We start from the raw sequence: 13,726 nt of genomic DNA, 5'->3' as shown, positions 1-13,726 counted from the left end.
ATCGAGGGACGGTTGAAGGGACGCAGTGGGCGCACAAACGGAGCTAACCGTTCACTTGCGGGCTGCGGGTCGCCGTGGAAAAAATACGGCGAAAATGCGTAGGCGAGAATGTGAAATAGACGAGCTCGAAAATTCCGAACTCGAATCCCCGGCAAAGAATGGCTGGTTGGTTCGACCGAGGGGAAAGGTGGAAGAGAAAAAGAATTTCGGGAAGAATCAACGCATGGTGGGGAACCATGCTGTCTGACTTCACCCGGCGTTTCCAAGGTTGCCAAGATTGCCACTGTCTATAGACGCCCCGCGACGACCTCCTTCTACAGTATTTACATCTGTTGCAACTCATGTTCTTTGCCTAATAATGTCTCTGGGTTTGAATTTATTTTTGGTTTAATTTGTGGAAATTTGGGCTCGTTTGATTTTTCATTCGTATTCTCAACGATGATGCACCAATGTACTCTTCTCACACTGCACCAAAACTCCCGGAAAAGCTCGCTCACATGAATAAAACCGAAAAAAAACAGGCTCTATGAAATGATATAGACTAGAGAGCACAGAAGCAAGATCATGCATCAGACTTTGACGTGAAGAAGCTCTCGTAGCCAACCTACGATGTCACGAGCATAATTGTCCGAAGGGCCAAACACTTTGACTGACAGCTGTCGAAGCATGCTATCGTACGTCGGGCCACCCATGACTTGATCTAGCATAGCAACGATATTTTCGAGGCAGTCTGTGCCGTGCCATGCAAGGCGGGCGAGAAGATCACCATCAACCTGGGTGTTGTCTTTTTTTGGCTCGTGCCAAACAATCTTTCGCCGTCTCTGGCGAGCAGACATCGACGGGTAAAGAGATTCGTCTTTGAGACACATTTCTTGTACAAGGGACAGTAGAAACAGTTCATTTGTATTGAGGAATGAAAATCGATAAACTGCTCCATTGAGCGCGACGCCGTAAATTGGGGCTCCCCTCTCTCTGGGCGACTTCGGAAGGAGGTCGTCTGTGGAGCCAGGAACGAATCGCAAAATTGATTCAAATAGCTGAACAACGGCGGGTTCTGGTGACAGAAACAGCATTGACGAAGTGAGCCCGTCGCCGGAGCTACTGGCAAGTCTGCCAACGCGAATGTTTCCTCCACGGCTACTTAAGAACGTGCGAGGAGGATCTGCAGGAATGACGCAGTGGGTTAGACCCTCAAGTAGTTCGCAATCATGGCCACGCGGCTGCATCGACATTGATAGACTATCGTCGACAGCCTCTGAGACGATGAACCCGTGCCGGGAAGTGGTGACATAGATTAGTGGTTCATTGACAGTGATGGCAACCACTGCTGATGGGAACGTACGCCAGCCCTCCGGAGCCCATCTAGTTGAGGCTCCTCTCGATGTCAATGGGAAAATGGATTTCCCTGCACCAACGATTAGTCCATCATGATAAGGCGCTATTGCTCTTACAGGGCCTTCGAATTCATGGATGTGCTTGGTGGTGTACTTGATCTTTGAAGGATCTGACGGGTCTGGGATTGCTGAGAGGAGAATGACTCTCCCGAGGGTGTTGCTATCCCCTATCCTTGGAATTGTGGTTCCAATGACAACGAGGTGGTATTTTTTACCATCTCTATTGAATATCCAATCCATGATGCAGCTGATAATTTCTCCGCGGGCTGCTCGTGCCAATTCTTTGTTGCCAGCTCTTTCTTCATGTGCTAGGGCTTTCTGTAGATCGGGATCCACGAATTCAAGATATGAGCGTGTGGTGGTGTCGTACGGATTTTCGGGATCCTCTATCTCAACCACGTCATAAGACAGAATCAGTCTGTGTAGTTGTTCCGAGTAAGCCAGCTTCCTAGCAGTTCCCGGTAAGCCAATGCGTCGGGGAACCATCTTTGCTTCCTGATCTAGAGAACATATCAGGAGTTCGCGATCTGCAAAGCAGAAAAGTGACCCCCATGCAGCCTCCGAGCCCATGCCTTGCGAGTTTATAAGCCCAAATCCGTGAATCGCGATCGGAAAGTAAGCAGGCTAGTATTACAGTTAGAAATTGGCATCACTCGAATAGATCATAGTTCGGCACTTACATTGCTCTGATCAGTAATCCAGATCCGAGATAGGAAGCAATCATTTGGAACGCCGTCAGGATTCGTCGATACCCGCCATAGCTCACTGTCACAGATGACGATGGCAAAGGTACCTTGGCTTTGGAGGCGAACTGAAGTTGTTCCAATACGATTTGGCAACAATTGATTTAAGCCTACATGAATATTAGACACGGTCCCACATAGCTCAGCTGATGGTGTGTAGTCAACATACCTATTAAGGAAGCGGCATTGAAATCGATTTGGAATGGCACAAGTATGCCACTTCGAAGACCACAGAGCAGATAAGCCCTCAGAACACCCCCGTATGTCTGGCGGATAACGGCAAGACTGTCAACAGCTCGTGAAATATCATCTGCTCTCTCTATCAAAATTTGGATATCCACGAGATGCACAATGCTTTGCTGCTCTACATGAAAGATCCTTATTGTGCCATCGCCGGTCCCCATGAAGACAAATGTGCTGTTTCCAAATGTCTCAAGAGACACACACACCGGCTCTTTGTCAAGTTGAATTGCTGGGCTCACATCTAGATAAATCTTTTCATCATCCTTCACCAATCGTGTGAGGAACAGGCTGATCTCTTGATTGTGTCGAGCAGCAGTGAGCACAGTCGAGCTCGGACCATCAACGGTCACTGCTACAATGGCAGTATTAGGTGGATGGGGGACAGAGGTATTGAAAGACGTGTTCTCTGGCATAAATATATGTGTAGTCGTTTCAGTGACCTGTATAAGGGCGCCGTTTGGGGTGCACCCTGCTGCCAATGTTTGGCTGGTGCCAAGGCCAGTATGCTCCTCTGAGAGAGCACTGATGCCTTCTTCCAAGTCGGGGTTCATGTACAGAACCAAGGTTGAGACTGGATCTGCGATGATAACAAAGATAGTTCCGCCGGTGTCATCACCGAGAGCCCACATATCCCTGATACCAGATAGATCGTCAAGAGGGACAGTGAACCCAATTTGGGCTTCGATGCCATACCGAAGTTCATGAAGTGCCCCGCCACCAGAAGAGGATGCAGAGCATACAAACAGACGATCGCGTGGAACGTCCCCTTGGAAGGTGCTATGATTGCCTGCTGGCACCATGACGGCATCAGTGACCGGAGCCCAGTTGAGAAATCTCTGCAGGCACTCAGGTCGCCCTCGGGCTTCTTGAACAAAGAGTCCGCCATCTCCCATACTTCCAGCTGCAAGAATGAAGTCAGCGCCTTCGTGGCCCATATCAAGAGCATCAAATGCCGAGTCAACATCACAGTGAAGTTGGCCAAGGCTAGTCTGGTTTTCAAGCTCTCCGTCATTTCCGAATTCCAGATAATAGACCCAGCCATCCTCACGGCACAAATAGAGCCCATCATAGTTTTCACTATAGAGCTCATTACGAGTAGGTCGGGCCCACTGAGTCCATAGCGCAGCCTCTTTGACGCTTGAGTCAGGGGCAATCAATGGGTATCTGGTAGGTCGAGATTCTCCGGATGCGGAGTAGACTGCCATGGATGAGGTTGACACAAGCAAAAATGAAGAACATTTTGCTAGTGGAACAATCATGGTAGGCATCCTATCTTGTTTTTGAAGTTTGAATTCGGTAATATTCGGCCTATCAAAATTGTTTTCGACCCATTCATAAACATTTGCGTAGGTTCCATCAGTATCTGAAGTGATAATAAGGAGAATGATCTTGTGTAGATCAGCAGCTTCAGGATGCAGGAATTCCATGAATTGGATGACTCCAGTACATTTAAAGAAGTGTTCCTGTGTTAAAGCAACAGTTAAAATTGTCCCGTGAATGTATTTAATTGAACGAGAGCATACCTTCCGCACAGGATTGAAACCCCCTTGAACCATTTGACGCCGAATATCCTCGGGTGACTTGAGAAGAATTAGACCGAAATAGTCAGTTGAGGCACCAACTGCCACCGCTCGTGACCTAGCCAGCCCCCTATTAGCCATGGCTTAGACAACTGTGAAGACATATTTTGCTCACCTGGGATCGACGGCAATATGTCTGCCAAATCTGTCTGAAAGACTGACATCAACCGGCAAGGGCCGGCGGAAAGTGATAAATTCGGTTGGCTTCGAAGGTGGAATAAACAAGAAGAGCAGCTCTCTCATATCAAGCGAAAGAACCAGTATCTGAGAGGGCAGGTTGTCGGAGGTATTTGGCTTACTCTCGCTCGAATCAAGAGGACCAGGGGGTTGAAACTGTCCATCCCAGGGGATTTGAGTGCTCATGTTGATGGCTTTTGCACCAATGATGCAGTTATCAAAGTCTGCTTTCTCAGTAATATCTTTCAAAAATCCACCAGCCATAGCTTCTTTGACCTGTATTCGTCTCTGACCCACAAATACGACATCTTTGTGGGCCTTACTTCGAAGACAAGCAGGGACAATCCACTGAACAACCGGACTAGGGAGTATTGTTTGAGTGAGGAGTCCAGTGACATCGTTCGGGCAAGGAAGACGTGCCAATAAAGATCGTCCATCCATTGTTTCTGTATAAAACAATCTCAAGAGATCTATCAAAGAGGTTGTCTTAGTCGATAGAAGAGCTCAGGGTAAATATTGGAAGTAACATGCAACGTGGTGTTTCGTTTGTGTGAACAAAAGATCGGTCGGGAGGATATGGGCTGTTCTAGAAAATAAAAATGCTTTTTGAGATGAATCAGGTGAGCTTTTGGCGAAGAGAGGTTGTTGATACAGCCTTATTCAAGCGACAATGGCAGTTCCCTTTGAGGGAATGTGAAAAGAGACGTATTGGGTGTAGATAGCTGGAGGATTCCCAAGTCCCATCTAGCATTCTCCGAGTCTCTGAAGTTTTTGTGAAGAAGAGAACATTGAGACACCCAAAATTTTCTGATTTTCATGAAATGATTCAGCTTAGAGTGAATTTTGGGTAGTGTTGGATCATGCTTTGGAGGCAACGCTCAAAAAATCAAACAACGGCCTGTCGGAAGCTTGGATGGCCGGTATATATGATAATAAGGGGCACGTTGTCTTACTAATCTCTTTGAGAGACTGTTTGATAGTGCCTAATAAGGATATCTTGTAGAGGCCTATGAATGCTTTATCAACATTTGTGAGCTAGAATTGACAAGTTCAACGGCAGAACTTACGTGAAGGCTATGGAAGCAAATGCCCCAATCTGTAGACCATATAGCAGGCCGCTCAAGGCTCTTTGAGAAGCCACTCTGTCCTTGAGATCCAGTCTTGGTCCGGTCTGTTGGGCAGAATGTGGTTTCAATAAGCTCTTATGGTGAGCTTCACGCACCGCCTGCGGGGTGGATTTCCAATAGGCTGCGGGACCCCCTGGGTTCAAGGCGAGCTAGTAAGCGAAACAGCACTGCCGGCCAAATTTGTTTATCATCTGCTTTGCTCTTTCCGTTAGACCCACCAAGACCAACCGTTGATGTATCAAAGGTGTATGCACCCGAAGCTGCTTTCCCGTGTTTTCAAGGTGGGAATCACGTTTCTTGGTGCCTCAGGCCAGATTCGCCGAACCGCCAGGTACGGGGCCCCGTTTTCACCACCTGGTTACGCAGGTCCGCTTCTCCTACATTCAGCTGTGCCTGGCTTGTGAAAAAAAAAAAAATCATCGGGGTGGGAATACCTGGCCTTGATAGCCCTGTTAGGACTTTTGTGCCTATACCCTCCCGCTTCGGGGACTGCGTTGTCCTTTGGGATAGCCAGGATCTTCAGGGCCGTGATTGATCAGATATCTAAATCCTAATCGACAACACATGTTCATCTGCTGCCTAGTAGGATGATCTCACGTTCAATCAAATTATTGCTTTCATATGTGATCTCCATATCCGTCTTCGCCTAACACGCCCAGCTGTCACAACTGCATGAGCTTAACAATGGATCCAGCAAGCATGGAGTCGCAAATTGATGATTCAACATCCAATTCAACCCCTATTGACAATTATCCAGACTCATCTATACCCCAAGAGTTACCCAAAGAGTCATTAGAGGCACAGAAAAGGGCTCGGGTGAGAACAGAGAAAATAGACGCGATTCAACGCGCATGTGACACTCGCAATCTGGAAGCCCTGGTCTCTTATGCTACCAGTGAAGGGGGACTGTTGGAAGATTACCTGCGTCAAAGAGCATGTAAGCTGAACGGGATGTCTTTCTAGCTTTTGGATAGCAGTAACGCAATAATTAGGGCCCATTTTCCTGCAATGTGATGAGAAATCACATCATGATGATCTGAAGCCCCTGGAAGATTTACCGCGACATGCAGATGAGGACCAGGTGGAACTAGATGTCAACCGATCTTTCATCTACTACCCTAATGGTAAGTGCTTTTTGAGTCTTCCTACCGACTTTCGGTCGATGATGTGATGTTCCTACGGGTCCTTTTGCTATTCTACAGGTCTTTTTCATTTCATGAAATATGACTGACCACTTGCTTAGCTCCAGAGGACGAGATTCTTGAGAAGAAGCGGCATTTATCCGGTCTAATCACACAGGTACTCCGGAATTACCCTATGCTGTGTTACTTTCAGGGATATCACGATATTGTGCAAGTCCTGCTCCTAGTAATGGGTTACAAGAAGGCCGCACCTGCTATGGCCCAAGTATCGCTTTTCAGGATCCGAGATTATATGCTACCCTCACTCTCACCAACTGTGAAGCATCTGCAACTCATTCCCGCCATCATTGAAACAACAGATCCTGCTTTGACACGGCATCTTTCCAATACCCAGCCATTCTTCGCCCTGGCTGCTACTCTTACTCTCTACGCCCATGATATTCAGGAGTATAGCGATATTGCTCGCCTGTTTGATTTTCTCCTCGCCCAAGAACCTGTGGTTGCCATCTACCTATTTGCGGCCATCATTCTTTCCCGAAAAAAAGAGTTAATGGAAATTCCGGGGGATGAACCTGAGATGCTTCATTTTACTCTTTCTAAACTTCCATGTCCTCTTGACCTTGATGGCCATATCTTGACTGCTGTGCAGCTCTTCAAAAATCATCCTCCCGAGTCATTGCCCTTTGGGGTATGGAAAAACATCCCTAGCTGCAGTGTGCTGAAGACCTCGCAAGACCTTTCGCACCAATATACAGTAGATGAGGCCACTCGGTTGTTCCAGAAGCAGGCACGGCAGCTGCAGAATGAAGAGCGCCGAAAGCAAGCTCTCGAGTTCACATGGAAGCATAGACGCGCTGCCGGGTCTGTGGCTCTGGCTCTTCTTGTCGGCGTCGCATCTTTCTATATCAGGAAGAAGGGTCTAGATTCCTCAATCTGGTCCTATTTCAGTTGGCTTCATTCTGTATTCAAGGGCTAAATTGAAGCCCTTGGAGTCTCAAGAAATAGTCGTGTCGTTATAGGTACCTGCACTTGTATGATAATAACAAAAAAAGGGGTGAATCAGACGTTGCAGATAGTTCAACCCAATTTTCTGGCTTGACAATAAAAGCGTTACTTGATTTTGTATCCAGCAATTTCCCCAAAATGACCCTTCTTTGATCTGTTGATTAAAGGACCTTGGTGCCTGTAACTCACCCGTCATGGCCCGAGCGTGGCTGAAGTGTGGCGCTCCGCCGGGGAAAGCTGATGTGTACTCTTCCCTCCCTCCGATAACACAACCACTCCCCCCTCCAACTTAATCCACCACTATGGCAAACCGGGGTTACGACGTGGTTGTCGATGTGGATGCCGAGGTAATTATCACTGAGTCACAGCTGATGCTTCATCATGAGTCCTAACATGGATATAGGGCGACCTCGGCCATACTGACCTGCAAGAGGACCTTGAATTCCACTCATCCAGTAAGTCCGCCCTCAAATCCATGATCCTGCACGCTTTCGCGCACACAACTCTAATCATGAATTTTGCTGCTCTCTCTAGACTTCGAAAATGACCAACGAAGTGCCAAAGTCCAGTCTGATTCCGCTCCATTTTTAGGCGGCGGATCCTCGCGCGGCCGTGATCGATCCCCTGGCGGCACTCCAACCAAGCACAGCTGGTGGTCGATCCACTACTACGAGCGGTTCTTTGATGTTGATACAAATGAGGTGCTGCGCCGCTGCTTGGCTGCTCTCTACCCGCGCTCCAATTTCCTCGACGTTCTCGAGGGTAACGCCGATCTCTACGGGCCCGTCTGGATTGCGACCACCGTCGTGGTCATTCTATTCTTGACCGGAACCATCTCTCAGTGGCTTTCGAACAACGACGACAAGCACTTTGAGTATGACTTCACTCTACTCTCTGGCGCGGCTGGCCTTATCTACGGGTACACGGGTATTCTGCCTATTGCCCTGTGGGGTGCGCTCCGGTGGTTCGGGAGCTCCACGGCCGACTTGATCGAGTGCTGGTCATTGTACGGATACTCTAACTTGATCTGGATTGGCGTTGCTCTTGTCAGTTGGAGCCCGCTGACTGCGCTCAACTGGGCGCTTGTTGGGGTCGGCTTTGCGTGGACTGTCTTCTTCCTGCTGCGCAACCTATATCCGGTGTTAAATGCAACGGATGCGAAGGCCAGCAAGATTCTCCTGATTTTGGTTGTTGTATTGCACGCCGGGTTGGCTATTGCGATCAAGATTCTCTTTTTTGCGTTTGTTATCCCGCTATTCCGCTAACCTTTGGACTTGACGTAAGCTGACTTTATCCATAGACACGCAAGCCCGGTCTCAAAGAAGAACAAGGATCAGTCTGACGATAGCGAGAAAGACGATAAGCGAGGCATGATGTTTTGAACGCTAAAAATCGGGGGCTTAAGGTCCAATTGATCAGAGACAATAAATTCCGTCTCCCCGCTGGCTTTGCTCAGGTAGCACTTGGTTCCTCTATCTTTTTTTTATCGGTGTGTTATCAGGATGGGGTCATATATGTATTGTATCTGTATCTGCTGGCTGTCGACAGCTAGCATCTTTTCAATGAAACTTATATCTGCATTTTGAATTGAAAAAAAAAAAAAAAAAAAAAAAACACTCCCATGAATTTTTGTAAATAGACCTAATAGATAGATGGTGGGTGAGGGTTTCTGTTGTACTCGAACGAGCTCTGGCCGTGCTTTTCCCGCTTCGGGTCATAAATATATTTCGACGGAACACGCATCAACCCAAACGGAACCTTGCAAATCAGCCAGCTTGATCCATTACATCATTGAAATGGTATTTTGAAAACCAAAGGGTCCAACTTGAAGGCTCAAGAGGTTGATAAGCCGCTTTAGAATTATATACGCATGTGCTTAGTCCGAGGAGTTGCCAATCCTGAGACCAAGTTGTCTACGTACCGCCTAGTTGAGACTACATCGACGGAGTATGCGGATCGTCAAAGACGAGGGGCAAGAAGCGGGGTAAAATTTGAATGTTTTGAACTTTTACTTCAATTCATGGGTTGCGACTTGGAAGCCGAGAGGAGTCTACTAATAAAAGTATGACTGTGGCTCTGATTGTTTTATCATTTCTAACGCCAAATGGATACCTCTCCGTGTCGCATTCCAGCCAAACCCCAGACCTGGATTCTGCACCACAACACACCGAGCACAACACCGAAAAGCGAGTCGTCTATTTCAGCTTCTTCTTGGGGCGGAGCTGGTTGGTGTGGCCGCACTTCTTCTTACGGCAGTTGGTGGCACGAGGGGGGAGACGAGCCTGTAGATTCGATCGTCAGCATGTTGATCCATGTCGTCATTTGCGTCATTTGGCGCCGCCTCGCGACAGCGTGTCTTCGATAATGCCCGCTCAACACTGACGCGCTAGACAGGAAATGGTGTACGTACGTAGCACTTGCGGCAGATGGACTTCTCGCAGTTGTACTTGGAGGCAAGGGCCTTCAGAGAGGGCTCGATGATACCACCACGCAGGCGCAGGACAAGGTGAAGGGTGGACTCCTAGAGCGTTTGAGAAACCTGATGTCAGCCACGTCCCTGGAGATAAATTGTAGTGATGGAGTCGCGGCGGATCCGGATATCTCCTCCTCTTTCATATCCCAGTAGGCAGTGTCGTGTCGCCGTAGTATTGAATGCCAACATTCGATTACACCTTCTGGATATAGCCGCCGTCCACATCCGGTCCATGCCGTCATCACGAAAACAGGAGCTGGGTCCATAGCTTCATACCTTCTGGATGTTGTAGTCGCTCAGAGTGCGGCCATCCTCAAGCTGCTTGCCGGCGAAGATCAGGCGCTGCTGGTCTGGGGGAATGCCCTCCTTGTCCTGGATCTTGGCCTTGACGTTGTCGATGGTGTCGCTCGACTCGACTTCGAGGGTAATGGTCTTACCCGTCAGGGTCTTGACGAAACTATGTCGGGCGGTATTAGTCCACGCTCATTATCTTCGTTTATTTTGCATTTCGTGCGGAATATCGGGCCTCTCGAGGCAGTTCACGGGCGAGACATTCGAAGAGTTCAGGGAGACCTACATCTGCACTGAAAGGCGCGGGAAAAGGGCAGCGTTAGCTTATCGAATCCACACAAGTTATAGAAATGCATTTGGACGAGTTTCACGGAACATACTGGTTGCGAGTTTCGTTGGTGGTCGGCGGTCGGTCGCTGAGTTCGAGGCGGAGGAGGCGATGGCAATTTGAGGATTTCTCGCTTAGCAAAGGTGGGCCAGCTTGGGGGCGCGGGTTGCCCTAAACCCTAGACAACGTACCCGTGTTTGGACATCACGTGATAATAACTAGAATTGCCTGTTTGGGAATGTAGGAGAATCTCAACGCGATTCTAGAGAGTATCGACAAATTGCATGAATTCTAGGGTGAAGGCACCCAATAGTGAAAAGTTTTAATAAAATAGAGATCTGGATCCTTGCTATACAAGTAATCAGTCCTTACCTATCGACTCTCTTGGGAATAATTACCTTATTCTGTCTCGTTAGATAAATCTGTGAAACAACCGGAATTGAAAATGCAAACTAAGAAACTGGAAAATCTAGTATCGAATTGAAATCAAGGGTCTGGAATATTCAATGCGCTTATCATGAACTCCCACCGATAGTGTTTCCTTTGGTCAATCTTGAAAATCCAGCTCAGACAATTGCTCGTCCAACTCATTTAGCTCATCCATGCTGTCATCTTGCATTGCCATTTCCCGATCAAAATACTCAGCACGTCGCCTGTCCTCCAGCACTTTCGCAATCTTCCACTCAGTCAAATTCACGGCTTTGATCAGTGTAGGTAATGAGATAGTGGCAAGCTCGGCTGCTAGCTCATAAAAGGCCCTTGCAGTCTCTGGGAGTTGCGATTCCCATCGATACCTACGATACCACGATCCTGGTCGGCGGTTCTCCTCCTCCAGGCTTGGATCTATTGTTGTAGGCTTCAAATCCTGCATGACGGTGCGTATTAAGATATCTAGGGCTGCCTCGGCATCAGTTGTGACGGGTTGAGCAGAGGCTGCAGAGGGGACTGCAGTTGGCTGTGGCTGAGAAGTTGTTCCAGCCCGACCAACAGGGAACAAATCAGCGGTCGGATTTGCGATCCTGGGGGTATCCAACCAGCTGTTTTGGTACCAGTCCATATACTCGTCCAACTGATTGGGAGTCATATCCAGCACATCTCGGTCCACAAGCCGAATCACCTTGTCCAACCCAATTTTCCCACCGACCTGTTCGTGATTCTTAAAATGGATCTGAGCACGCACCCACAAAGGCCAATCTATGGATTGGGTGGCCGGCTCTTTGGCCGTGGCAGGATGTCGTTCAAGATCATCGAAAGGGAACAACAACTTAGTGGCGACAACGACGAGTGCGATGATCTGTACATCGGGCAGAAGAAGGGTTGTTAACCATCGATCAGTCCGCTGTCGATTAATAGGAAAATGATAACGGAACCCCGTGATATCATGGAGTGTTTTCACAGTCTCGTATACATCAACTGGGGGACATTCATGTTAGCTGCAAATGGCCATGACAGGAAAGACTTGACTGTCATACTTGGAATGGCTAGACGTTTGATATGTCGGAATAGAATTGGATGGTAGTTTAACGGCGGAAGTGAAACACCGTATTGGCGATTGTAATGAAGCGCAATTTCCACAAATGTTCGATGGAGATACTCGGGTTTGGGAAATTTCTTTTTATTTTTCGAAGATTCAAGTCAGCCCAGAACCGCATCAAGTCCAAAGAACCCACGCAAGGAACGAAAGTCTCACGTTGACATCAAGTCCGACCAAGTACTCTGGTGGAAGCTTATCTCTCATGTTTCGTGGGATAGCTCTTGAGACTCGAATATATGGAATCTCCTGGCGCATGATCAAGCTGCACAGTGAAAGGGGTGTCAGCTTATTGTGTGCTTGGGTTGAGCTAGTTTCAGGAGACTTACCGGTAAAAGTCGTGTATACAGACAGGCAGTCGCATCAAAATACTCGCTAGATAACACAGACCAACTGACTCGACTATTCGCGGCAGCTCGAAGTATTTGCCTTGTGTCTTGAAACCCAGCCCATCCGAACTGTTGGCCTCGGCTTGAGAGCTAAAGAGCTCGCGTTCGCCCTCTTCCCCATCATCTTCGGTCGAGGCATTGATTTTCAATTCAAAATCTTGGAGCCTCAAAGCCCAAAGATCACGAACCACAGCCTGAGACGAATGGTTAAATCTTCTTTTCAACTTTGAACCGTTCGGGCTGAGAAGATTTCCACAAGATCTTCAACACATACCTCAAATTGCTCTGGAAATCCATGATTTGTGACCAGAGCATGGGATTGTTTCCAAATTATCAACTGAAAGGCCTGCAATAATAGTGTGAATGCCTGTCGGCCACGATACGCTGCGTATATTTTTCAGCAATGACCGTATATTAAGGGAACATCACCCCTGCATACTCTTTCGTGCTCGCTCCTCCTTTTCCTTTCTCACTCTGTACTTTTTGCCCTGAGTGCCAAAATCGTCTGGATCTTCTTCAATTTGCCGTCCCTACATGAAATGGTAAGTCTTGCAGCGCCAAGATCCCCGAGACCCCGCGCTTTTCAGATGCTGGTAGGCAAGAGGGAATGGAGTCCATACCTCTTGCAGGTGGCCGCGTCGGCAGAACCAGAGGCCATTGTCTAGGTAGTAGCGTCGCTCACGGCATCCTTCCTGGCCGCAGACCCCTCGGGTAACATACTCCATACCGAGGCAGTATGTTCATGCTGGTTGGGCGGGAATGCTTGTCCGAAGAGATGGGTCGTGGTGTTGGTCCGGAACATCAGGCTTTTTCTGCCTCTTCCATCCATGCGACCGCCGGGAATTTACATCAACGAGCAGCTACAGTTGGATTGCAATTGTTAATATGTTCTGTTCAGTAACGATCTAGAACCCATATTCAATGAACTCCTTTTATGTATTGAGAAATTCGCTGCATGTGCAGTTTGGCTTTCACAATTTTTCTTTTTCGATGTTCGAGATCTGCAATATCCTACTTGTTCAATTACTCCATGCCCATACTTTTACTGGTTGCTCGAGAAGGTCCGCTATCCTAGAAAACATTTTTAAATTTAAAAATTATTTTGCACGTTTAAGATTCTTGGAAGCCAAGCAAGGGTTGGATATTTATTCGTTCGTCACACTATCATGAGATGCTGGGACTCAGAACTGTTCTTCGGACAACACATATCATGCCAACCAAAGCAATTCTTCTCGTCGGTGCAGCCTACATCCAAGGCTAGATGATGGACAGATCTTGAAGCAATAGACAATTGATCAATCGT

General features: G+C 47.8%; 5 protein-coding genes across 5 annotated transcripts; 2 read left to right on the top strand and 3 right to left on the bottom strand.

Moving 5' to 3' along the window:
- Positions 1-569: 569 nt before the first annotated feature.
- Positions 570-4,578, bottom strand: thtA (the record flags this gene model as incomplete). The annotated part of the gene is made up of 5 exons (XM_057078772.1): positions 570-2,018; positions 2,075-2,247; positions 2,307-3,843; positions 3,904-4,030; positions 4,076-4,578. 5 exons carry the CDS (start codon positions 4,576-4,578, stop codon positions 570-572), a joined length of 3,789 nt encoding a protein of 1,262 aa, XP_056931442.1.
- A 1,370-nt stretch (positions 4,579-5,948) lies between these two features.
- Positions 5,949-7,382, top strand: N7462_007053 (TBC domain-containing protein; the record flags this gene model as incomplete). Its single annotated transcript, XM_057078771.1, has 3 exons — positions 5,949-6,201; positions 6,257-6,388; positions 6,508-7,382. 3 exons carry the CDS (start codon positions 5,949-5,951, stop codon positions 7,380-7,382), a joined length of 1,260 nt encoding a protein of 419 aa, XP_056931441.1.
- Positions 7,383-7,713: 331 nt separating this feature from the next.
- Positions 7,714-8,793, top strand: N7462_007052 (Yip1 family protein; the record flags this gene model as incomplete). Its single annotated transcript, XM_057078770.1, has 4 exons — positions 7,714-7,758; positions 7,815-7,866; positions 7,946-8,651; positions 8,712-8,793. The coding sequence occupies 4 exons, from the start codon at positions 7,714-7,716 to the stop codon at positions 8,791-8,793; spliced, it is 885 nt and encodes a 294-aa protein (XP_056931440.1).
- Positions 8,794-9,606: 813 nt separating this feature from the next.
- Positions 9,607-10,708, bottom strand: N7462_007051 (ubiquitin-60S ribosomal protein L40; the record flags this gene model as incomplete). Its single annotated transcript, XM_057078769.1, has 5 exons — positions 9,607-9,693; positions 9,822-9,932; positions 10,161-10,341; positions 10,556-10,636; positions 10,695-10,708. 5 exons carry the CDS (start codon positions 10,706-10,708, stop codon positions 9,607-9,609), a joined length of 474 nt encoding a protein of 157 aa, XP_056931439.1.
- Positions 10,709-11,050: 342 nt separating this feature from the next.
- On the bottom strand, positions 11,051-13,148 carry N7462_007050 (TFIIB-type zinc finger domain-containing protein; the record flags this gene model as incomplete). The annotated part of the gene is made up of 7 exons (XM_057078768.1): positions 11,051-11,916; positions 11,976-12,114; positions 12,194-12,299; positions 12,364-12,617; positions 12,698-12,807; positions 12,863-12,953; positions 13,044-13,148. The coding sequence occupies 7 exons, from the start codon at positions 13,146-13,148 to the stop codon at positions 11,051-11,053; spliced, it is 1,671 nt and encodes a 556-aa protein (XP_056931438.1).
- Between the last annotated feature and the right edge of the window lie 578 nt (positions 13,149-13,726).

The sequence above is a fragment of the Penicillium macrosclerotiorum genome (genome assembly GCF_028827735.1).
Source record: "Penicillium macrosclerotiorum strain IBT 26536 chromosome Unknown utg000007l_segment0_segment0, whole genome shotgun sequence".
In the NCBI taxonomy this organism is placed as follows: Eukaryota; Fungi; Ascomycota; class Eurotiomycetes; order Eurotiales; family Aspergillaceae; genus Penicillium; species Penicillium macrosclerotiorum.
The sequence above is the reverse complement of the archived record's forward strand: the minus strand, read 5'-3'. Positions and strand labels throughout refer to the sequence as shown.